A 27,007-nucleotide genomic window follows, 5' to 3' on the forward strand; every position below is an offset into this window, starting at 1 on the left:
TTGTAAGATGGTGACCTTGTAATGATCCCGTCTTTTGACAATTTATTGCCTCTTTTCTTGTTGCTATATATCATGCGTTTCTACAAGGGCATTATATAATTAGGATTGATATATTTTTACTTCATTTGACTAGCTATTCCTACAAGACTCGTTTTCTCCTAGAGTTCTGGAATGAATTTATGTAAGGCAGGTATTCTTGCTGTCATAGAAATCAAGCATCTGTTTCTATATTAATTAAACAACAGAAAGACAAAAAAATATGAGCTCTGGTGCTTAAAAGTACTAAAACCATTCAGATATATAGTATACAGAATAAATTGATCAACACCAAACCAAGAGGTGATACGACTGACAAAAAAGAATAAATCAAATGTCAGTGACGAACTGATATATCACTTGCATTGCAAGCTTTTAACCATCTTTGTGGAAAGATCAAATGCTATGGTGCAGTCCATATTGGCAGACTTCTTCTTCTTCATGATGAGCATCAATTCTACCTTTCCGGTCAATTTAGCTTGGCTGGTCAGAGTAAGGATCTCGCTGTTCAATTCACTGCCAAGGGTAGAACTACTTGGAATTCCATCAGTATTCAAACTCACTGCGACATTGATCTTCTTGGTGGAACGCATTCCAGCCTTGCTCTTGGGAATAGATACTTGCCCCACTGTCACACCTTGGTACATGAATGTTGCAGTGCTTGCATCAAACTTGTAAGGACCCCAGTTTGTGTTCTTCACCCTTATCTGGGTGGTAAAGGTTGTGTCAAATGAAGGTGATGCGGGAACAGAGTTGAAGCTTTTGACATTGATTTGGCCCAATCTTACCTTAGGGGCCTTCACTTTCATCACAGTAAGACCAAATACGGTCATCACTATGATTTGAAAGACAATGAAGATACCAATGTACATAAACAATTTCATTCTTTTTTGGCGTTTCAGCTCATCTTCGGATACCAAAGATTCTCCATCACTTCTTGTGTAACCATATGCAGGGGCCAAAGGATAAGCCTGGTTGGTATTCTCAGACATCATTCTCTAGTTGCGTGGAAAGCTTTGAAAGAAACAAAAGAAAAAGATCTCTTTTTTGGTTTGCCTCTCTAAATTATGAACTGAGCAAGTGTATTGTTTGTGGGAATGATATCAATGCTGCCCCATATATATAGTGCTGCTTAGGAAAATTGATGAACGAATTTGAGTATGGTTGGTGTAAACTTCTTTGAAATGGAACCAGTGCACACACATACATTCGAACTTTTGACTTCTAGTCTTCTATATATTGGTCGCATAAATGAGCTTCATAAGGAGCTTAATGTTGAAGGAAAATCAAGTTTAGTGTGCCTTATCAAACTAGGAATAGGAATAGGGGAGAATGTTCTAGATTTCCCAATCCTACACGGATTGGTATTCCTTGTAACATTAGAACTAGTACTTTGTAATCCCTATATATAGGGCTCCTATTCTCAATAATATGATTACAATTCTCTCTACAATTTCTCTCAAATCTCTTTTTCCTTAAACACGTTATCAGCACGACTCTAGCCACAAAGCAAAAACCAAAAACAAAACCCGAAATCTTTTTTCATCAAAACTGCCGCAGCACCTAGCCCCTTGCTAGCCCGCCTGCTCCTGCAGCCCTCTCGGCCAAGCCTTGCACCGCAGCCCCTGCTGCCCACCTGCGCGCCCCCGCGCCCTGCTCGCTGCCCTGCAGCCCCGCACCCCTGCGTCGCTGCCTGCTGCCCCCGCAGCCCTCCCAGCGCGCCCGTGCGCCTGCTGCCTTTGCAGCGACTCCACCAGCAGCAGCCCCTGCTGCACGTGTATTCTGCTGCCACTGCAGCCTTCTCGGCCAGCTAACCAGCCACACTCTCGGCCCCTTCCATCATCACACGAGCCTAGCATCACCGAACCAACCTAGCTACATCGCTTCCAAGTACAAGACTTTAAAGTTTCAAGCTTCAATTAACCAAGTAAGTATTTATATTAAAGTTCCCGTTTTCCGAATTTAAATTCCTCCTTCTTTTCTCGGGGACTTAAAAACCTCCCTTCTTCTACATCCCACCTTTCTTATAACGTGGGTTCGATCATTGAAAAGCGGAATCGTGGGGATTCACGCAATTAACGAACTAAGAGCGTTCGTAAGACTTCGGACTAAGAGCGTCCGTAAGCATCGAATTTTGACCATATAAACATCATTGTTTCGGTCTAATCCAATTATTCTTGGAAATCGATTTCTTGGTAGCATAGCTCGGAAATCTTATTATTAGTTGTCGTGGAAGTTTTAAACTCCGAAACTAATATATTTCTTCTTCTTATTTCAGGATGTCGAAGCCAAAGCTTGACTTTCCTATACTTGACTCAACTGGCTCGGAATATCATAGTTGGGTCACAGATGTTGAGAACCACCTCACTTCAAAAGGGATCCTACCCGTAATTCAAGCACCAAATCCCGACCTCATATTTGAGCGTACGGCTACAAATAATGCCACCGCTCTCATCTTGATGAGACGCCACATGGATAAATCACTCCGATTGGAGTACATGGCAATCAAGGATGCTAGGGAATTATGGGTTGCGCTAGAAGAGCGTTTTGGTAATATTCAGGATACCCTCCTCCCCGACTTGAAAGTTCGATGGGGCAATCTACGATTCGCCGACTTCAAGTCTGTAGCTGAATATAATTCAGAAGTTCTACGCCTCAAAACCATGTTGGGGTTCTGTGGACAACCTGTCACAGAGCAAGAACTAATTGAGAAAACTCTCTCCACCTTCCCCGTCTCAGCTATTTTGCTATCAAAGCAATATCGAACTGAATTCAATACTGGACGGATCACGAGGTTTCATCAGCTAATTAATATCATGTCTGTAGCTGAAAAACATGATAATATCCTCGTGAGGAATTATAATTCAAGGCCTATAGGAACTAAGAGCGTTCAAGAGGCGAATTATAATCATGCACCCAAAGGAGGGCGCAAGGAGCGGAACCCTAAATTTAAGGGACACAACGGATGTTTTGGTCCATACAACCGCTCTACAAAGGAAGGAAACCGCCAAAATGGAGCGGGAGCACGTGGCAACAAAGGCCAACGTGGGAGAGGGGGACACAAGGCCGCCGGCCATAGGGGTGGCGCCATTGTCCATCAAGGACGTCAATCTCGTCCTCATGCACAAGATGCATCTCAATTCAAGGGAGGAAATCGTAATGATGCATGCCATAGATGTGGATCTATTGAACATTGGTTCAAGCAATGCAATGCAAGCAAACAATTAGCTGCACATTACAAGGCATATAGAGACTTCAAAGAGCATGAAGCCTATTTGGCCGAAGGAGAAGAAGAAGATGGTGATGATGCCAACGTCAATCTCACCATAGCGGACTTCAAATCTGACAAAGAATTGCACAAGGATGCTGCAGATTTTGATTAGTTTAGTCCTTATTTTTATTTCCAAGAATTATGTAATGGCAATATGCCTTAGTCAATAAAAGACATTTGGTATAAATTCTATCTTATGTGGCGCATCTAATTAAATATGATGTCTAGGAAAGTAATTAAGATTAGTGGCACTTAAGAGAGCTTTGCTCCACCGACATCTTTCTCTACTTCTCTGGTCCTATTTGATTGGAGTTACCAAACGGATAGAGTGACTACGATTTGATTCTTATGTTGGATTAGATTTTGGTCACGAAACTTTGATGTAATCATTGGCTATTATTAATAAAGTATCGATTTATTTTAAATTCAATGTCTTGGACATATTTTAATTTCGAACTTTATTTTTCAGTATGTTTCCCGGAGAGCTAGAATGCCTCGTGGACAGTGCAACTACACATACCATCCTTCGAAATAGGCAACTATTTCTATGGATGACGCCATCTCGATCTTCCGTGACTACGATGGCTGGATCATCTCAATTGATTCATGGTAGAGGTCCAGCCCAATTTATGTTGCCAAATGGCACAATTTTAAATGTCACCGAAGCTCTTTATGCTCCTAGGGCAGGAAGAACCCTATTGAGTTTTAAAGATATAAGAGCCAATGGTTTTCATGTGGAAACACATTGTGAGAATGGACAAGAGTTCCTTTGCATCACCTCTAATGACTACGGACATAAACGAGTCTTAGAGAAACTTATGTGTCGCTCTAGTGGGTTGTATGCAACCACTATTCGAGTCATTGAATCCAACCATGTCATGAGAGATGATTTATGGGATTCCGACACATATAGGCTTTGGCACGACCGTTTGGGACACCCAGGTCGTGACATGATGATCCGTATATTAAAGACTTCACACGGACATCCCTTTTTCCGAACGAAAGGAAGTAAAACTCGAAATTTGGATCAAGGAGGAGCACCTGCGCCTCACGGCGCCTTCCCCCTCCAAGTCCGGCCACCACTAGCCGGCGCCGCCATCCCCCTGCGGCTCAAGGGTGGCTTTGACGCCACCTCTGCTCCCCTGACTCAAATTTCTACTTCTAAAGTCAATTGTGACTTCATGGCTCAACCAAAATCCTCATTGGTTATTTCTAAAGCCCATTATTCGTTCTGCAAAGCCTGCTCTTTAGCAAAGTTAGGATCGAGACCATCCTATGCAAAGGACACTAAAGAAAATATACCATTCTTGCAAAGAATCCAAGGTGATATTTGTGGACCTATTCAACCATCATGCGGACCATTTCGATATTTTATGGTATTGGTTGATGCATCGACACGCTGGTCACATGTCATGCTATTGTCCACAAGGAACGCTGCATTTGCTAAACTCCTAGCACAAATAATTAAGTTAAGGGCTCACCACCCTGATCATCCTATTAAGTCTATAAGATTAGACAATGCTGGAGAGTTTACATCAAAGACTTTTGATGATTATTGCATGTCCATTGGGATTGATGTTGAACATCCTGTTCCTCATGTTCACACCCAAAATGGTCTCGCAGAAGCCGCCATTAAACGACTACAAATGGTCGCTAGGGCATTGGTAATGCGCACCAATCTCCCTATTTCTGCTTGGGGCTATGCAATATTGCATGCAGCAGTGCTTATTCGTCTGAGGCCCACTGCCACTCAACCCTTCTCTGCGTCCCAGATGGTTACTGGGTATGAGCCTAATGTCTCGCACTTACGCATATTTGGGTGTGCAGTTTATGTGCCAATTGCGCCACCACAGCGCACCAAAATGGGTCCTCAAAGACGATTAGGCATTTATGTTGGATATGATTCTCCAACGATTATCCGCTACATAGAACCCTTGACAGGCGATCTCTTTACCGCTAGATTTGCGGATTGTCACTTCAATGAGACAGTCTTCCCGTCGTTAGGGGGAGATAAGAACATCAATGTTCAACAGGAACGACAGGAATTGTCGTGGTCTGTCCCCACTCTGTCTCATCTTGATCCCCGAACCGCACAGTCCGAAATTGAAGTGCGGAGAATTCTCGATCTTCAGAACGTAGCAGAATCGATGCCTGATGCGTTTTCTGATATCGCTAAAGTGACGAGATCACATATACCTGCTGCAAACGTGCCTGCAAGGATTGATGTCCCTAAAATTAGAGGACATGACGCCACCTCAAGAGTACTTGAGCATGGCGCCAACGTCCCTAGTGATGGTGACGTTGTGGCTAGGCCCACGGCTCCCGTCAGGAAGCGCGGGAGGCCCATAGGTTCGATGGATTCTCGCCCAAGAAAGAAAGCGAGTTTGGCACAAAATAATCCATTAATCATCGATGTAAATAATCCATCTCATGAGAATATTCCGGATTATGGTTATGTCCAAGAGACATCATTGGGGGACGCTCCAATGTCAGAACCAACTCCAGAGAATAGAGAGATCTCCATAAATTACACTAGTGTACATGAGATGATGGATAGAAATTCTATGGCGATTGATGATGCATTTGCATATCATATTGCAAAAGGAATTATAGAATATGATGATATCGAACCTCGCTCTGTTGAAGAATGTCAACGAAGAGCAGATTGGCCTAAATGGAAAGATGCGATCCAGGTTGAATTGGATTCACTAACAAAGAGACAGGTATTTGGGCCTGTAACGCAGACACCCCCAAGTGTAAAGCCTGTTGGCCATAAATGGGTCTTTGTTAGAAAGCGTAATGAGAAAAACGAGGTGGTTAGGTATAAAGCCCGTCTCGTGGCGCAAGGTTTCTCACAACGCCCTGGAATCGACTACGAGGAGACATATTCTCCCGTAATGGACGTTATAACGTTCCGCTACCTTGTCAGTTTGGTAGTTTCCGAAAAACTTGACATGCAGCTTATGGATGTGGTTACAGCATATCTCTATGGGGATCTAGATTCAGAGATATATATGAAGGTTCCAGATGGACTTCAATTACCCAAATCAAGTGGCTCTAAACCACGGAGCGCGTTTTCAATAAGGTTAAAACGCTCACTATATGGATTAAAACAATCCGGGCGGATGTGGTATAACCGTCTAAGTGACTACTTGATTGGGAAGGGATATATTAACAATGAAATATGCCCATGCGTGTTCATTAAAAGAACAAGTTCCGGATTTGCAATCGTAGCAGTTTATGTTGATGACATGAACCTAATTGGAACTCTAGATGAGTTGAAGGAAACTGCTAAACACTTGAAATCCGAATTTGAGATGAAAGATCTTGGGAAAACACGGTTTTGTCTCGGTTTAGAACTCGAGCACCGTAGTGATGGGATTTTGATCCATCAGTCTGCATATACTCAGAAGGTCTTAAGGCGCTTTAATGAAGATAAAGCGAAGCCTGCGAGTACTCCCATGATCGGCCGTAGTCTTGAGCCCGGAAAAGATCCGTTTCGTCCAAGGGATGAGGACGAAGAACCATTAGAGGCCGAAGTGCCCTATTTGAGTGCAATAGGCGCATTATTGTACTTAGCTCAATGCACAAGACCGGATATCTCATTCGCAGTGAACTTGTTAGCTCGACATAGCTCTGCGCCAACACGCCGCCATTGGATTGGTGTAAAGACCATCTTTCGATACCTAAGAGGTACGATTGATATGGGCCTATTCTATCCCTACAGAGAGAAAAGGAATGACGGAAAGTTGGGATCGGACCCCAAAAGGCAAAACGCCCCCGTCCATGGAATGGCCGCCGGCCATGTTGCCGCCGCCGGCGCCGCCGCCGCTCATGGTGACCGGCGTCCTCCTATCTCCCTCCATCAAAACGACAATGATGTCTTGATGGGTTTTGCTGATACAGGGTACCTCTCTGACCCTCACAAAGGTCGCTCCCAAACAGGTTATGTCTTTACCATGGGAAGCACTGCGATATCTTGGAGGTCTACGAAACAGACCCTCGTTGCTACTTCCTCAAATCATGCAGAGATTATTGCTCTACATGAAGCTGTACGTGAATGTGTATGGCTAAGGTCTGTAATTCGACACATTCAAGGAAGTTGTGGTTTGAAGTCTACCACGGATGAACCTACATGCATTTATGAGGATAATGCAGCTTGTATTGAACAAATGAAGTTAGGTTTCATCAAGGGCGACAACACCAAGCCTATATCGCCTAAGTTCTTTTATAATCAGCAACAACAATCACTTCTAAAGATTGAAGTGAATCAAATCCGATCAGAAGATAATGTAGCGGACTTATTCACTAAGTCGTTACCTAAATCCACCTTCGAGAAACATGTGAAGAGCATCGGATTGAGAAAGTTATCCGAACTCCCACGATTGTAGCAATCAGGGGGAGACATCGACATCAGGGGGAGTTATGATGTCTACATGTTCGATCTCGAAGAGTGAAGGACGTGTTGTGCTCTTTTTGTCCTTCGACCAGGGTTATTTTTATCCCACAGGGTTTTTGTTACCTGGCAAGGTTTTTAACGAGGCAACGGATGAAGCGTCACCACCAAGTTTGAGCGGCACAAGGGGGAGTGTTGAAGGAAAATCAAGTTTAGTGTGCCTTATCAAACTAGGAATAGGAATAGGGGAGAATGTTCTAGATTTCCCAATCCTACACGGATTGGTATTCCTTGTAACATTAGAACTAGTACTTTGTAATCCCTATATATAGGGCTCCTATTCTCAATAATATGATTACAATTCTCTCTACAATTTCTCTCAAATCTCTTTTTCCTTAAACACTTAATATAATCATTTAGAGATAATTAATATCTAATTTGACATGTGGTGATCAGGGCATACTACTATTTTAATTTTGGTGGAGAAAGTGAACGGAAAGGCGAACCTAGCTATTATACAAACTGCTATTTTGAATTACTCAAACCAGATTCTTATATTCTAAAAGAGGTACTGTGAGGCATGGTTTATTGACTTTATTCCTAGATATTAAACTGATAAAAGAAAAGAAACGCATTGTAGAATATTAGAATGGAACAAAGACTTAGCCTGGAAACAAAAGGATGCTTAACAAGTCATATAAAGTCCTAGACTTTGTCTTCCAGCAAGCAAGCACCTAAAATAGGACCAAAAGTCTAGAATACTATATCAAGTCAAAACGTCTATACTATGCTGCAAGTTTGACTATACTTTCCTGGATGCTTAACTACCCCCTTCATCTTTTCAGAAGTCATCTATCAAATACTAAATATAGCACATTGTAGTACCAACATTTTCACAAACAACTTCACAGATACTACACTTGCTCATTTCCTCTTGTACTTTCAAAACATTCTTTTGAAACAGGAAAAACAGAACATTTTCTTTCAAGACTTCTGAAGAAAAGAAATATGGCTGAGAAGAACCAACAGATGTTTGCATAGGAAAATGGCTACTCCAGAAAGGATGAAGAATCTGCCACCTTGCAATCCGAAGATGAGCTCAAACGCCAAAAGAGAATCAAATTGGCTATGTATATTGGTGGTTTCATTGTGTTTCAGATCATAGTGATGACCGTATTTGGTCTCACTGTGATGAAAGTTAAGACCCCAAAAGTCAGGTTAGGTGCCATCAACGTCCGAAGCCTTAACTCTGTCCCTGCCACACCTTCATTTGACACAACCTTCACAACCCAAATCAGGGTCAAGAACACAAACTGGGGACCCTATAAGTTCGATGCAAGCATTGCAATGTTCATGTACCAAGGCATGGCTGTGGGGCAAGTTATTAGTATTCCTAAGAGCAAGGCTGGCATGCGTTCCACCAAAAAGATTGATGTCACAGTGAGTTTGAATTCCAATGTATTGCCAAGCTCAAATCTCGGAAGTGATTTGAATGGTGGGATCTTGACCCTCAGCAGCCAAGCTAAATTGACCGGAAAGGTTGAACTCATGTTCATCATGAAGAAAAAGAAGTCGACTAATATGGACTGTACCATAGCATTTGATCTGTCCTCCAAGGCGGTCCAAACTTTACAATGCAAGTAAGCTAAAGGCTGCATCTTCAGCATTGATCAAGACTAGTTCTTGATCTGTTAATTTTTTAATTCATTCTTTATTTTTTCTGTCTAATGTTTTTCAAATTGTTGAAAGAGAGATGCTTTTAAATGTAGAGTGAGATTAAAATTTTTAGGGGGAATGATAGTTTTGCAGAAGATGACCCACCCTGACATTGAAAGAGGACAATGTTTGAACTAAAATTGGTGTTCTTCACCCCTGATTTTGTTTGAGAGCTAGTGTTCAGAATTTGGACACAAAATTGTAACCTCAGAACTATATAGTTTTCAACTTTCTCCACGCATAAAACAACTAGGTCTAATAGTTAATCCAGAACAAAATTCATGTGAAATTAACTGATTGATGACCAATTAAGCTTAGATATACCTTCAAAATCAGAAGTTCCCTTGCCATCGCGATTGTAGCCTAATTTGATGATTCCCCTTCTGTCTCTAGAAGCCCTAATTAGCTCAAGGGTGTGGCTATTGACACCCTATTATTATTATTATTATTATTATTTGAATAAAGGGCTAGTGCGGCTGCCCTCAAGCCTCTATTAATGAAACTGTCGAATACAAAGGGGGGACATGAAGCCTAAATCCCTGATTACAATAAGCATCTAAAGTATGTCCTGAAATAATATCAAGAATCTCTACATAAGACATGTATTCGAAGAAGCACCAACTAGCAAAGAGTGCACAATTAGCTACTCTATTTGCTTTAACATAGCAGTGACATAGCAGAAAGATAACTGGATATGTAACCCGATTACAACATAGCATAATTACTAGCTTTAGCACAGCTTTCCTCCTATGTTGCCGCCGAAAAAGAAATCCGACGACACTTGGTCTCATCCTGCCACTAGGCGGTAGCGCCCATTTGACAAAGTAAATAACTCGCCGCCGACCTAGAGCAGACAAGGCACGTAGAGTGCATACACAGGCACACCGATTAGTCCTACACAACTAATGTAGGGATTTATTGCTCGCATAAAGCAACAAATAGCTAACCAACATAAATAAACTAAAACATAAAATAAACTTAGACATATGGCAGGGCCCAGAAACTGAGCCCAAGCCCATATAGCTAGAGGATCAGAGCCAACATGACAAGCTCGGCCCAATACTATTTTAGCCACCGCTGATATCCTGGCACCTCCGTCGCACCTCCACCTATTTCGGGTCGCCGCCGTCATCAGCAATCCACCAGCCTCCCAACCGAGGCTTCTGGCCATCTTTCTACCCAAATCAGATCTGGGATCACCCATCGATCCAACCCAAAGCAGGTAATCCATCGTCCCTCTGCTATTGACTGCGCACGATCCCGACCGTGCTCCCAAACCAGTGACTTCCGGCCAGCCCCGCTACAGCAGCTTCATCCGCTGACCCCGCCAAAGAGCACCAGACCACCGCTTGCCATCAGACACGATCACCTCAGCCACGTCTCTCAAATGCCAGCGATCCAGACCAGATCCACTCTGATTGAGAGCCGAACAACTCACCTTTGACCCGTCCCCGATGGACGGACAATCAGACCCGTCCGGCTGCACCCACAACGCGCCGACGAGGTCAATGACGACGCTGAGGCGGAGGGCTGCCAGATGAGTGCAAAAACGGCTAGGTTTTCTTCCTACCCTATTATTTTCTTTGTTCACCATACTTTACTCATTACACCCTACATTTTAATTTCAATTATTAAAATTACTTATCTAACCCATTTCTCTTTCCAAGAGTATCCTTATATGACATACCCAATTAAAAAATATATTTTTTTAAGAAAAATCTCTTATTTAATTTATTCCAATAAAAACACTAAAATATATTCAAGTTTTCTCTAAGTAAATTTTTTGTTTTGTTTCGATGTTCCTCTATTTTAATCTATGTCAAAAGGTTAGTAAATTAACAATTATGAACAATGACAAAAAAGATTGATTTTTTTTTCGTGTTTTAAATTTTACTTTCGTTGTTCACAAAAGGTATTGCAAAGATTTTGATGAACATTAATAGTTTTGTGAATTGAATAACGAACTAACAATGAGGATGCAACAAAAAGACAAAAAAAAATAGTAATAAATTCAAATTTGAGTGGAGAATATGAAGATTATTGTTATCCAATGAGGAATTAAGTAGTTTTTGTATTTAATTAATTGGTTATCTATTTATTTTTCTTACAGATTTGGATTTTAGAAAATCTGTGTACTTATTAGTCATTTTGTACTTGGGTAATATAGTCTTTCTATAATTCAAATGTTTGTAGGGTGAACTAAGAAAATAGTAGGGTGGCAATAGCTGCACCCTTAGCTCAATCACTACCGCTATGAGAGACAATTGGTGGAACCTTGCTCTCTATTTTTGAATATTGAAAACGCGGGAACAGCCGGAACGCCACATTTGGTCCATAATATTTAGGCCAGTTTGCCCATTCACCCCATATGATTCTGTCATTCTTAAGTTTAGTGTCTCTAATTGTACACCAATTGAGGTCTTTAGGCGATTAGGGTTACTCTAGCAAGGATTTAGGTAGTGTTGGATTTGTCTTCATATGGCTAGTTCTAATTATTGTGCTCATTCTGTTTACAATGAGGGTTACCTGTCATGTGCTTGGTAGCTTAGACCATCTAGGTTTTATTTGGTGTAAGACAACATATGATGTACGTGCATTCTGGTCATGGATAAGTAATATAATTATCTCTTCCTAAAATAAATAAATAAATAAAAGACTAGGAATCTAGAGCAAGGATAAAAATATCGGTTTATACATATCTATTGCAACTTTGAAAAAAAGAGATATTGGAAACATTCGGGATATCCGAAAAAAACATATCTTTTTCGAAATAGTCAATTTATTGGAATTACATATAAATACATATAAATGTCAACTTCATCTAAATCCAAAAAGAGACTCTAAGTGGTTGAAAAGTCGCTCACTGGTCTACGAACAGACTACATAGACTACATAAAGTCCACTACAGACTACAGATTACATAGAGTCATAGACTACACAGTACTAAATGATTCATATAATTGTACCATATCATTTTACACTCTTGTGCGGATCATAACCCAACAATCTGTTTACTTTTTCTGAAACTTTAACATAATTTAGGCCAATCCCATATAATTGAGAAATATGAAGTGAATGAGTTACTTTTTGAATCATGGCTCCATCAAATTTGTTTTCTTTTGCTGAAATTACTTCATCATGGATTCTCCTCGCCCAGATTCGTCTTTAGGGAATTTCTCCCCACCTAGATTCCACTGCTCACTTGGATTTCCCTCGAACGGAATATTCCTCATCCAGATTCGCTTTGAGGGGATTTCTCCTAACCCAGATTCGTCTTGAGGAGATCTCTCCTCACAATGATTTGCATTTAGAGAATTACTTCTCACCCAGAATCACCTTGAGAGGATTTCTCCTCACCCAGATTCATCTTAAAGGAATTTCACTTCACCAAAATCTGCCTTAAGAGGTTTCACTTCTAGATATTTTTCCCAAACAGGTTAATTTGCCTCTTTATTAGGCCATATCTTGACTAGAAATTGTTGTTAAAATTTTACACCCTTATATAATCTCAATATTCCATAATGTATGTTTCTCTGCGAATAACTAAATTTTATTTTCTATTTTTTTATTAGATTTTACAGATATTTCTTCATTTTATTGGGGATTATCTCAAATATCTAATATAACGAGGATAATGACGATAACGGAGAAATTTCACAGAAAAGATGAAAGATTAGATAGGTACCTCCTACGATATATATATATATATAGACACACACACACACAAAAGGGATCCCTTAGTGGATAGGATCTGATATACAGATTTTACCCAGAGCGGAGCTCCGCTTTGAAATTAAAGTGTGAAGTTCGAGTTTTTGGTCACTTTGCGGTCGCTTATCAACATCTCTACCGTTCAGTTTTTAGGTACTACTGTATAGATCATCTCTACAAATTTTCAGCCAAATTGATGATCGTTAGGTATCTATCTCGCTTAAACCAATGGACGGACTAAATCTGTCAACCTGAACCGTACTAGCTTTAAAGCAGTTATCAATGCCTTAACGATCATCAATTTGGCATAAAATTTACAGAGATGATCTATACACTAGTACCTAAAAACTGAACGGTCGAGATGTAGATATGCGACCGAAAAGTGACCAAAAACTCAAACTTCACACGTTAATTTCAAAGCGGAGTTCCGCTCTTGATAGGATCTGTGTGTGTGTGTGTCTATATATATATATACTAGTCTTCCTCCACACATGCTCTGCATGTGCAAGTATTTTTATTTTTATTTTTTTAGAAAGAAAAAAAGATAATGGATTAAAACAGTTATTGTAGAGAGAAGTTAGTGAGAGACAAAAGTGGGTTATGAGATTTTTTTTATATTTTTTTAATAAAAATATAATTTGTAATTGTCCTAATTGCCCTTGTAATTTAATTAATTCTCAAAGTTTTTTAATATTTCAGGGTCATTTCTGTCAAATTTTTTAGTTTTGGCTAACAAAGCCTCCTCTCTTAATAATAGTATATATATATATATATATATATATATATATATATATATATATATATTCCACCGACTTCCCAACTTGATTCTATGTTTAGAAACCCCTAAAATTTTCTTCAATTTCTCACTCTCTCTGTTCTTCGAAGAGAAGAAAAACCCTACAATTTCAAGACTTCCCAATTCGTAAATTCCATGCCTTCATCAGTTTGTGACTTCATGTAAACCTCAATCCCAGTTTGGGGTTCCTAAATTTCTAATACAATGATACTAAACCCAAACCTTCAAAATCGAAAAATCCCGAAATAGAAGCCTAACACTAGTACAAAATCGAAAATAGACAACGTTACCTAGATAACGGTTTACTAAAAAACGTTGTGGTTTTTTTTTTTACAACGGTATAGTCAAAACCGTTATCTATAGATATTAGAAAAGTGTTGGTCCCTTGGTTAGAAGTTTTCTCATTTAACTTGCACAACGGTGTGGTTGAAACCGTTATCTATAGATAGTAACAAAGTGTTGGCCCCTTGGTAGAAATTTGTGATTTGAACTTATACAACGGTACGGTCAAAACCATTATCGATCTACAAATATTAAAAGTGTTGATCCATTGGTTAGAAATTTGTAAATTTAACTTATACAACGGTACGGTCAAAACCGTTATTGATTTACAAATATTAAAAGTGTTGGTCCCTTAGTTACTTAGAAATATAATTTGTAAATTTAATATACAACAGTACGGTCAACATTGTTATCAATTTGTAAATATTAGAAGTGTTAATCCATGATTAAAAATTTATTTATTTAAAGGATTTTATTCTAATTCATCAAATCTAGGAGGTGAGAAACAAGATCCCAACAAGATCAATCCCAAGCTGTTATTAAAAAAAAAAAAAAAAAAAAAAAAAAAAAAAAAAAAAAAGATCCCAAGCTGCATGTTGCGTTTATTTAAGCTTTAGCTGGGCTTTTGATCCACCAAAAAGTAAAAAATAAGGCGCGGTTTAATTAGCTAGGCCTGAATTCATCAACAAAAGATAAGGCATAATTATTATTCCGACAAAAAAAAAAATTTATTATGCTTTGGTTGCCGCCGGGCCTAGCAGCTATCCTTACTGTAGATCTCTTGAAACAATATGAAACAATCATAAATAGGGATATGGGTATCATATCCCATATAAACAGGGATATGGGTATTCCATGAAAGAAAAACAGAGAAAAAAGCTACCCCAATATCCAGAAGCAAGATGAACTGCCAAGGCGCACGACCTGAAGAGGAATAGAAACTGTCGACGGCGTGAGAGGTGGATATGGCTTCACCGCCATTCACTCTTATCTCTATTTACCATTCCCTTTTTGAAAGTGAATCCAAAAAGGTGGAGCGGGAAAACAAACCCGAAAAGAATAATATCATAATCAATTCAGAGTTCACAAATCTACGAAACGGTGAGACTACTTAACTGTCATTGGGTGATTTTGGGCTTCCGTTTTCTATTGTTTTGGATTTTCCATTTGGTTTTCTTTCAATTTTTGCAGGTAAAAATATCAGAAATTTCTGAATAACGTGAAAGTTGGTGTTTGTTAATATTGGATCCAGGTAGTGTTTCAGTCTCCTCTGTTCGTTTTTCTTCAAGTAATCAATCTGTATGCAATTTGGGTGGGAAGCAATCTCACAGTTTTTGTTTTTGTTTTTGTTTTTCGTCGCTATCAAGCAGAGTAGGTACTATTTGAGAATGAGATTGAAACTGTAAGATCGCACATACTTGGAAGCAAAGGCCAAAGGCGCAGGAAGTGCATGGTAAATCCTTTGAATTTTTTTCTTTCTTTCTTTTCCCATCTGTTCTATAAATGACCCTGTTTAGGAATCACCTGTTCAACTGTATTAACTGCAGTATTATACATCTCTATAATGTTGTATTTCTTTTGTACTTAAGTTTGGCAGTAGACGTGTAATAGGCTTATTGTTATTGATTTCAATTTTGGATTTTGAACTTGCTTTCTATTGTATCACTCTACAATCAAATGGACGTATAGTATGATTATGAGCACTTTTGAAACATCAATTCTTTAGTTTTGAATTTTAGTTCAGATGGGTTTCAACTTAGCATGATTTGTTTGGTTAATCATAATGCTTGAATTTTCATTATTTTCAGGGATACTGGTGGATTGCAACAAGTGACTTCCAAACTTCAGTTTGCAGAGTCCACTCTTTTTGTTGAGGTAAATTGACTTACTAGGATTAAGTGATTCCATGAGTTTGTAGTTGGTTTAGATTCTTGCCATGCAAGAGCTTGAAATTAAGTTTAGTTCTCTTTTTAGACTGAATTTACTCATCTAAATTTAGACGGATGAGATCATAAGCTTGAGAAAAAGTAAGGAAAGTAGTGGGGAAGTTTTAGATAACTATGGTGATTGCAATTTTGCAAATTTTCAATACGTTCAATTTGTTTTGCTTTTTGTTGTTTATTTTCTGATGCCCTATAATACTGTTTTGCATTTATTTTTTCCTTTTGAGAACAGAAATTAAATGTTCGTAATGGCTTCAGTGATAATAATACTTGCTTGCAGGTACATGATGAACATATAGATGTGGCCTACAGTCCAAGATCTGGCATGAGGCCTTCAAAAGATACTGAAATGCAGAAACAGATTGACAAGAAACTTGGCTACATGCATAGTAGATCTCTTGATGAAACATATGGCACTGAGCTGCATAGTCTCCCTAACCAGTTGCAGACAGCAGGTAGCCTACCTGGGAGCTTTAATTATATGGTGGAGGAATGTTTAGATGTGGATTTTAATCCAGATTGGTGGTGGCAAAATTACTTGGGCAAAATTTACCTTTTCCTTTATATGAGAGCTAAGTACCTTTATGACAGCTAGTACTATTTAAGTTTCTTTTACTTTTGCAAACTTCACTCAAAAAATTTCAATTGAGAAAGCATTGTAAATGTGATTACTTGAAATACTTCTCTATATATTAATATATTGCAATTTCATTTCAATTTGATGAATTGATGCGCTAGATCATGGTTGAAAAAAAATCGTCCTCTCTCTGGCTAGGAGACAATGGATTTATTCTAGAAATCATTGTAATTTACTATCTTCATCATCATTGACAACGTTGTCAATTTATAAACTAATGTAACAGTTTCTCAACGCCAACGTTTTTGACGAGAAACTGTTGTCTAATGAAGTTGGAAAGTATTTTTCAACTAAAAACCGATGTATACAATCCTCGAAGTCTAACATTTTTTTAGTAACAACCGTTGTGTATGAAAGTTGTTGAAGGCCAAAAGTGATGTGTTAATTATATTACCTCATCGGTATCTGAGTGAAAACCGTTATTGAATAATTAAATACACAACGGTGTATTTAGTGCTAACGGTATGTGCTAAGTATATCTACAACAATTTCTGATTAAAAACCGTTGTACTTTATTATGTTCAACATCGGTGAAGTACCGTTGTGGAGTGAAGCGTAAAAAGACAACACTCACCTAGACAACGAAAATATATTTTTTCAGACAACGGTGCGGAACCGTTATCTATTTTCGATTTTGTACTAGTGTAAACTCCCAGTTTTGCGAGGGAGCTGCAAGAGTAAAGCAGCATGAAAGGGTTAATCAATTTCTCTATGGAGAATGAGACGCGCTGGGTTCCCGGCACCCTTGAAGATGATTACGCAGGCCACAAAATGGCTAGAAATGAATGCTAGTGAGCGTTACATAGTTGTGGAAGACAACGGTTGCTTTATTCTCCAGTGAAAGTCAAAGCCAATCTATCATCGCAGCTTCTTGTTGGAGAATGATGTTTTTGAATCAAACCTAATCTGCAAAATGCAGTGTTCTATCCAGAAATCCCAAAACTGGTAATGGGCCCGAAAAAACCCCATGAACTGGCCCGTTTATTTTCAGTCCGGGCCTTCCTGGTCCTTGTCCCTGCAAAATTCATAACAGGTTGGGCCCGTGCGATTACACGTGATCTGTCCTCCAAAGCGGTCCAAACTTTACAATGCAAGTGAGCTAAAGGCTGCATCTTCAGCATTGATCAAGACTAGTTCTTGATCTGTTAATTTTTTTATTCATTCTTTATTTTTTCTGTCTAATGTTTTTCAAATTGTTTTCCTTTACATTATTGAATATAGAAAGAGAGATGCTTAATGCTTTTAAATGTAGAGTAAGCTTAAAATTTTTATGGGGAATGATAGTTTTGCAGAAGACGACCCACCCTGACATTGAAATATGACAATGTTTGAACTAAAATTGGTGTTCTTCACCCTGATTTTGTTTGAGAGCTAGTGTTCAGAATTTGAACAAAAAATTGTAAATTCATAACTATATAGTTTTCAACTTTCTCCACGCATAAAATAACTAGGTCTAATAGTTAATCCAAAACAAAATTCATGTGAAATTAACTGATTGATATAGATAACGAATTAAGCTTAGATATACCTTTAAAATCAGAAGTTCCCTTGCCATTGCGATTGTAAGTTAAGAGAAAGCTAGATGTGATGCCTAATTTGATGATTCCCCTTTTCTCTCTAGAAGCCCTAATTAGCTCATAGCGATAGAGAGGCAAGGTGGACTATTTCTGAATATTCAAAACGCCGGAACAACCGGAACTCCACATTTGGTCCATAATATTTGGGCCAGTTTGCCCATTCACCCCATATGGTTTTGTCATTCTTATATGGGTCTGGATCATGGGACACCATATTTTACATAATTTTTTACACATCTTATGAGCCATTAGATTTAAAAACTTTTAATGGTCCGGATTTGTTGTTTGAATGATGTCAACACAATACCAAGTGCTGTGTAAAATGACATGGCATTATATATTTTCGATCAAATATTATAATTAAATTGAACTTTTCTTTATTAAAGGAAAAAACAAAATCGATCTATTGCTCATACAAGAACAGTAGAAGAAGATTAAAAAATAAAGGAAAAAAATTGCAGAAAACCATACACCAAAGACTAAAAAGAATATCATCTTCTCCAAACACTATCATCAAATGCGATATTTTCATGGCTTGGAGCTTTGATATTTGTTTCGATAAAATATTGAGTGTTGGTAATTAAAGTCAATCAAGGATGGAGGCTGTCAGAAAATTTTGGAGGAAAAGGCAGGGATTTGGAGGTCAGCTAGGGTTCCAATATTTCTTTATTTATTACCAAGAGGATACATGGAGAGAAGAATCCACGGTTGTACTGGTAATGTTCTACAAATTCATTAAACAATTCAAAAAATTCAGTTTAGGAAAATGGCACAGGAAACAAATTCCCAAGCTACTTCAAGCATTTTGGTTGAAAAATATTCCAAAAGATGTACAAAAGCGTGTACTATGAATGAAAACAAAGGACTGCAAATAAATAAGAAATTTAATACGATTATATTTAGTAGAATCCTTCTAACAGCTACATAGATATTAGGATATTAGGAAATCCCAGTAACTGAAAATCAAAATGAGAATTAAAGACATGCATTCTTACTTAATTTTTCAATACAAGATGTTTCAGATTAGCACATCTCTTGAGAGATTCTATTTGCGATTCCCAGTAATTGAAACTATGAAGAACCAGCACCAATTGACTCGTGACTTCGGGTCTTCTTTAGGAGATGAAGATTTTAGCATTTGACATTTGTTCTTCTACTCTTCTTCTTTTTTCTTTCTTTTGATCGTGTTCTGTACTACTCTTATATGAGCAATGACAGGACCCGCTCCGGATTTCACCTTGATATCCAAAGTGGCCCTGTGGGGCCCACCTTAGAAGAAATTCTACCAAAAATTTGGCGGAACTTCCTCTAAAAGTGGACTACCCAAAACCTGTAGAAAGACATTTACACTTCTAAAATAATCCACCCTGCTCCCTAAATCACAACATCTCCCATTTCACAAAACAATTTTGAACTTAAGAATATTAATCTCATGGCCGGTTATCAGAGCAATCTAATACACAGGCGTACAAGAAGATAGAATACAAGATAAAGGTCCGATACTTTTATAATGCGGAAGCTATGACAGCTATGCCTCAACCCCATGTACGCTCGACCTCAATCTAAATTGGCCTGCAAATTGGGCATTTGAAACCGAAGGGCCCAGGGGAAAAACATTTGAAAATCTTTAGAGTGAGTGGACGAAAAATAAGTAATTTCGAATAAACAAGTGAAACTTAATGTTTTCCCAAGTTATTCTCTAAAACCTCGCATGCAGTAAAAAAAAATCTTAGAAACACTCTTAATCATCATCTTTATTGAAATCTCAATTATGTAATGTCGATCATCTCGAAATCTCTTTAAAATCTCAAATCCCTCAAATACATAATGATATTCCAAACATCTCGTTAAATTAGTCATATCTAAAATCACATCTCAAAATAGACGATGACTAACGGGGACTGCCGATTAGTCATCTCATGCCACCTGGAGGGGATTGCCGACCAGTGACGCATCAGAGGGGACTGCCGACCGGACGAGAAGGTAATGGTTAGAGGAGACTGCCGACTAACCATAGGTAGTTAGAGGGGACTGCCGACTAACTACCTCATGCTATTTAGAGGGAACTGCCGACCAGATGACGCGTCGGAGAGGACTGCCGACCGAAATATTCTGAAGGGGACTGCCGACCAGAATATTGTCTGGAGGGGACTGCCGACCAGACTTACCTGGAGGGGACTGCCGACCGGGTAATGCATGCATGCGCTAACTTATTTACCTCCTCAATAAACTGGAATCAACCTCTTTCAAATCATTGCTTCCGGAAAGGAACTCGATATTACTTCAATAAATCATCAATAATTCACCGAAAGCATAACTTAAGAATATCTCGATAACTCAAAGTCAAAGCTCAATATCTCAATAAATCCTCGAAAGCATAAATCCTCGGTAAATCAATAAATGCTTTCGGAAAGAATCTCAACATAACTTCAAAACTGATAATTGCGGAGCTCAAAACTCAAGAAATCTCGATAATTCCATCGTGCTCTAATATTTGATAAATCATTCGTATTGGTATATCATCATATAAATCGATAATCGAAATCAATAATTCTCATAGTATTTTCTTAATTAATCACTTCCCGAAAATCATTTCCCAACTCAATAACTCATAAATAACTATCTCGAAAATCTGCTAAAAGCCCTCGGGAAGGAAATCCACTAATAATCCCGTAACTCATAGAGCATAATAACTCTCAAGAAATCAAACTCATAAAATCATAAAACTCAATAATTCAAATAATAAATTAAACCTCAACCGGAAAATAATAATATACTGCATGCACAATTAATTTAAAATAAATGTCCACTCACAGGTGAATCTCGCAGCTAATCCTGCTGCCTGCCCGTCTCCTCCTCGCTCGAGGGCTCATTACGTCCTGTAATAATTGGCAGGATATAATTAACCGTAATAAGGAGATAATCTAAAAATCAAAACTCATTCCTTCGGAAAACTAATACTTGTTATTCGTAAATTCCTATAAAAATCCTTCTCTTCAATTTAGGATTTCAATTCTCGAATTCGGAATTTTCTTAACGATTTCCACGTCCTTGATTAATCTTTAACCTTCACAAGGATCGTTCAATAACGTAACCGATTTAAATCCGATTCCTTAACCATAATTAAGCACCACTTTATAAAATAAAATCCTTTCTAACAATTTCAAATTCTCTCTAAAATATAACCAATAGCATTTAACCAAGGGATTTAAACTATGTCCAACATCAAATTTCCAAGAAATCTCAATGCCCAAACAACCTCAAGTCTAAAACATAGCTCAAAGATTAAATTAATGGGTTTTGGAGGGGCTGACTGAGCCTCCTCACCACCATCAACAGCGGCAACGTGTGGCTTCACGCACCACCACACCAATCCCCAATTCCGGTCAACCTATCTAGCTCAAAATCATCTCCACAACAAACCCAACAATCTTTATACCTGCAACAACAACCAATTTCAAGTAGAAATAGCCGGAAGTTCAATCCCAAAATCAAGATTTCGTCAGTTACTGTTCACGCTCTCAAACACCTTCAATTTTTCCTCCACCGGTCGTGAGAAGCTGCAAGAGGTTAGGGATGAAGGTCAGCATCGTCCTAGCTACCAAAACCCCAAAGAAATCCGGCCGAAAATTGCTGGAAACCGAAGATCGAAGCAAATCTCCGATTTCCCATTTCTGGAAACTTCTCTTCGAATCTCCAAAATCAAAGCTACCCAAGATGAAAAAATTACATGGGTTGCAAGAGGAAGGCGAGGTGGTCCGGGAAAGTCCGGTTCCACGGCCGGAGGTGGCCCGAATCGCCGCCAGCGAGGTCGGGAAGCACAGTGCCGATCTGCCCCATTCTCTCTCTTCGGGTTCTCTCTCTCTCTTCGACTTCCCAAAATGGAAGCCCCGAAAAAAATAGTAACTTCCCCTTTGGGAAACACCCAAATATACCACATAATCTCCCAAATTTACAAAATTGCCACTGTGTTTCAACCCTCATAACTCGTTCGTTACAACTCTGATTTTAGCATGCCACATGTCCACAAATTCGGTTTAACGTCCTCTACAACTTCCATGAAGAAAGTTTCCTAAAAAACTTACTCTAACAAAAAAGTCACTTTTTAGGGCCCTCTAAAAGATCGAAATAGAGTTAAAAGTAAAAGATTTATGTCGTTTACTGCCCGAGAGACCAGTAAACCGGTAACTTTAGGTTCGGGACGTTACAAGCAATATGTTTTGTTTTTTCTTTTATTAAAGAAATGTTTAATCTAATTATAATTTTTTCTTATAAATATGTAATGCCATGTCATATTCCACATCACTTGGTGTTCTGTTGACATCATTCAAACAACAAATCCGGACCATTAAAAGTTTTTAAATCTAATGGCTCATAAGATGTGTAAAAAATTGTGTAAAATATGGTGTCCCATGATCCGGACCCTTCTTGTATTTGGCACTTCTTCTATCGATGTGTTTATATCTGGTCCATAAAACCGATGTGTTTTAGAATACTGAAAGTAAAGAGAAAATTTGAGAGAATAGTTGTGTCTTTTATTGATAATAGAAGTATTTATGATACAAGTACAATTCCTTTTTTTTTTTTTTTGAGAAATAGATAACTTCATTACTTATCCATGACCATGAGGCACGTACATCATAAATTGTCTCATACCAAGAGTTTTGAATGGCACAAGCCGCCAAACATATGACAGGTGACCTCATTGTAAACATAATACGCACAATTATTGATGTGCCTAGCTAAGTGAAACAAACTCCAAACTATCTAAGTTCTTGCCATAGCAACCCTAACCACCTAGAGACTTCAATTGGTGTACGATAAGAAAAGCTAACCTACATAGCACCAAACTCTACCTCAAATGCTAGACACACAAGCATGAGACTTTTAAAGTTTCCCATTGCCCTTACCTTTAGGGCCAGCTGCCTGGGAAGTAGTAGCAGATGGATAAGTGAGGCGTAAAGGAGTCATCCCCACCTTCTTTTGAGTCCGAGGGCCCTTGTTCTTACTCCCAAACGGCCTACCCATCTTCTTTTTCAGTGTCACAATTGCAGCATCATCCTCAGCTTCAACCAAGCTAAGAGCATCAGCATGAAGCAATAGAAGCTTGCCACCAAGTATAGTTTTGAACTTCTTCGGCGAAGGAACACTTGCTTCCAGTCGACCTCTCTTCTTATAGGTTAGAGTTGTCTTCTACTCACCTTGCATGACAGGGGCAGCAGCTAGGTTTTCTGATCCGGGTTCAAATGAAACCACCAAAACTAAGTTAGAGGTTAGATCCTGCAAGACAGTCTCTTGATCCATACCTTCTAGTTCTACCGTGGTGAGCACGGTATCCTCCTTCGCAGCAGAACTAGAAGTCAAACATTCTAAACGCCGAATGAACGGCTTCTTCTTCTTCAGCAAGGTATAAGAGGTCATAGGTAAATCTCGGCTATTCTAAGCCGAGAATGAGAAAGCACTGCCGGATGTAGAAGGGCTACCACCAAACTTCAAAACCCTAGGAGTAGAAACTACAGCATTGGGTTCCTCACACTTCGCTCCAGAGTGAATGATCAGTCCACACTAAGGGCATCAACCCTTGAGATGTTCAAATTGAAACTGTAGTATAGGTTCAATACCTGGCACCAAGAAAACTCGATGCTCCAGAAGAACAGGCTTGAAAATGTCATGAGAGAACAAAATACGGATGGTACCTTTCTGAAATTCCTTCTTGTCATAATCCAAATAGCCTCCCAGAAAATTCCCTATGATCGAGTGTGAAGTTGTCAGGTTCCTCATAGACAGGAGGGATGCCAGAAACCCTAACCCAAACTCTGACATGCTTCATAGGGATGTCAGCAATGGGGAGGACTCCGTCATATTCCTCCAAACAAACCGGAGCCCTATCAAAGCACCACACACCACCCTTGAGCACCTTGTTCTGATCACAGAGAGAATCAAAGGAAAACAGGAAACGGCAATCCGCTCGTTCCTGGATCTTAAATTCCTTCTCCACCATCCACGTCCGGAGGAAGTGGGATTTGAAAGTGATACATTCATAACAAGTGTCAATTTAAACCCTGAAAAGAAATGTCATTAGTATAGAGCAAACAGAGATCGTTCAAAATCGGGGATTGAGGGTACTTACATGTAACACAAAAATAAAGAGTCAATCATACATTTCACACGAAAATATAAGTATATATTGATAGGAGCATTTTAATGCGACGTTTTAACTGCATTTCCCTACATTTTCTGCGTTATTTCCTTAATAAAACTCTGTTTAGGAAAGTTTCCATTCTTCGATTGGGAAAGTTCCTATTTGTAGAAAGTTTCTATGTTGTAGTTTCTATTTTTCATTTTTGGAAAGTTTCCATTTTCAGTTTAGGAAAGTTGCCATTTTTCATTTTAGGAAAGTTTCTATTTTTCATTAACGATTTCTATTTTCAGGACCTCGGAGCTAAAAAGTGGAAATGAACTCACGAAATGAAAGAGGAGCTTGCAAACGTTAAGGGGAGCAAAAATGAGACACAAAGGGCCACAGAAATGAGCAGAAATGAAGAAAAGAAGTTTTCCTGCTTCAACTAGGAAACCCTGTGAAAAGGAGGAGAGCTTACCAAGCAAGTTTCCAACGCAACCATGAAAAGGAAATGGACAAATGAAGTGTCATGACGTTGGAAGGTGGCAAGGCTTGAAGTTGACGCAACAAGGCCCAAGAACTCTCAAGACTTTGTGGATTTTCGGCAAAATGGATCAAGGCCCATAAAAGCCCATGAAATTAGGGTTTGTGACGCAAAGATTAAACCCTAGAGAAGTGTTGCCGTCCAAAGCCAAGAGATAAACAAGGAATTGGCGTGAAAACCAAGCAAGAATAAAGAAGATTTCGGTAAGAGATTTTCTAGGGCAATTTCTATGGAAAGAAAATATACTTGGAGACTTATCTTGGGGATTTGCCGTGAGAAACTATGAAGGAGGAAGGAAGCAACGTGAAACCCTAGCATTTGACGGCAAGAGATGAGACTTTTAAGGAAAGCAAAAGAGTGGAGACCAAGAAAAGTGCTAAATGACGTCTAGATACATTCCTAAAATCCCTAAAGGTAGTTGGCCGAAATAAAAGATAAAATCAGAATATTATCAAGGAATTTCGGCAACTAAATAATAGGGAGATATTTTAGAGAATTTTGTGATTGGTTGGACCACCTCATAGGGGTTATGTGGCAAGCAAGCATTGGAGGAAGCTATGTGGAATTAACACATTAATTCCGTGAGAAATTCAGAAAGTACACGGCTTGGAGAGCAAGAAGGCCGTGCTCCTATATATACTCTTCCATTGTGACGTTGAGGGGACCTTAGACTCTCCATACATTTTAGAAAAAAAATCAGAAAATCCCTTTGTTGCCGTGAGCATCTCTCTCCCTCTCTCCATCCTCTAGTCATCTCCACGGGTTCAAGCAAGGCCAAGGGAGAAGAAGAGCCGTGAGCATCCATCATCCATCACCATCCTTGAAGCTTGCTTTCGAGATTCAAGAGACCACACGTTAATCATTCGTGTTCATCATCATCCACGGTGTAATCCGATTCTCCTTTGTAAACCTTGTTTTGAATTCGTTGGTTATGAACTAGTTGACATATATGTTTGAACAAAGTTATTATTTCTGGAATTTTTATGATTAAATGAGAATTTTCGATTCCTATATTGTGATTCTTGGTTGCTTTTGTGAGTTTGTTTGATTAAATTTGCTTGATAGATATCCTTTGTGTGTTAATCTTGTGTGGTTCGAAACATATAGGGTTTATGCATAATTGTTGCTAGGTTTAAGAACATAAATCAACTTTTTGTTTTGTGTAAACTTGAATCAAAGTAGTAAAGGTTTTGGACAAAGATCGAGTTTAATTGAAGAGGATTGCAATTAGGTGGACTTTTCCATACTAAGTTGTACACTTGAGTTGATAGCCTTTCTCTATGTGTAATGCGTTAAACATGTTATGATTATCTAACTTTCTAGAGCTTGAATACATGTTTGATAGGATTGATCTAGGTGCTTTCACTTAGGTTAATTAGCATTGAAAAGTAAAATATGGGAAATCGTTTGCTTTCTAACGTTTCACATGATCAACTCCTTTCTCATGACTTAGATGAACAATATTAGGGTTGAATCGAATTTGATTATAGTTTTGGTTTTGATCTTTGTTTCTCTCATTCCATCCTTTTATTTATGTTTTTGCGTTTTAATTGTTTTTTTCTTTACTTAGTTTAATTTTCGAAAACCAAAACAAAATCCCCCCTTTTTCGTGCAAAATGTTTATATTTGTAAATATCTTTGTAAATATTTTACTTTGTTCTAATTTTAATTGTTTAATAGTCCTACATTGACAGGTGTACCCTCAATCCCCGGAATAGAACGATCCATACTTGCTTATACTACTAATGATATTTTTAGGGTTAAATTATGCGCTTGCTTTTAGTGTATCATATATAGACATATGTTTCGAAAATTAGAAGGGAACACAAGTTAGAATTAAACTATGAATCCTACTCCTATTAGAATACAATTTATGAGTCATGGTCAAATTAGGAATCCAAGTCAAACAAGGAATACTAGTCATACATAAATTAGGAATATAAATACAAGTAGGAGACAAATTCTAATCCTAGTCAA

General features: G+C 38.6%; 1 protein-coding gene, 1 long non-coding RNA gene and 1 pseudogene across 2 annotated transcripts; 2 read left to right on the forward strand and 1 right to left on the reverse strand.

Annotated features, from left to right (window-relative positions):
* Positions 1 to 256: 256 nt before the first annotated feature.
* On the reverse strand, positions 257 to 1,166 carry LOC133706412 (uncharacterized). Its single transcript, XM_062131940.1, has one exon. The coding sequence runs from the start codon at positions 1,029 to 1,031 to the stop codon at positions 393 to 395; it is 639 nt and encodes a 212-aa protein (XP_061987924.1). The 5' UTR covers positions 1,032 to 1,166; the 3' UTR covers positions 257 to 392.
* A 7,428-nt stretch (positions 1,167 to 8,594) lies between these two features.
* On the forward strand, positions 8,595 to 9,531 carry LOC133742059 (uncharacterized; annotated as a pseudogene).
* Positions 9,532 to 14,925: 5,394 nt separating this feature from the next.
* Positions 14,926 to 16,871, forward strand: LOC133745543 (uncharacterized). The gene is made up of 5 exons (XR_009863665.1): positions 14,926 to 15,309; positions 15,400 to 15,460; positions 15,579 to 15,661; positions 16,017 to 16,083; positions 16,432 to 16,871. It is a non-coding gene; the product is annotated as an uncharacterized LOC133745543 (long non-coding RNA).
* Positions 16,872 to 27,007: the final 10,136 nt, after the last annotated feature.

The sequence above is a fragment of the Rosa rugosa genome, chromosome 4, assembly GCF_958449725.1.
Source record: "Rosa rugosa chromosome 4, drRosRugo1.1, whole genome shotgun sequence".
NCBI lineage: Eukaryota > Viridiplantae > Streptophyta > Magnoliopsida > Rosales > Rosaceae > Rosa > Rosa rugosa.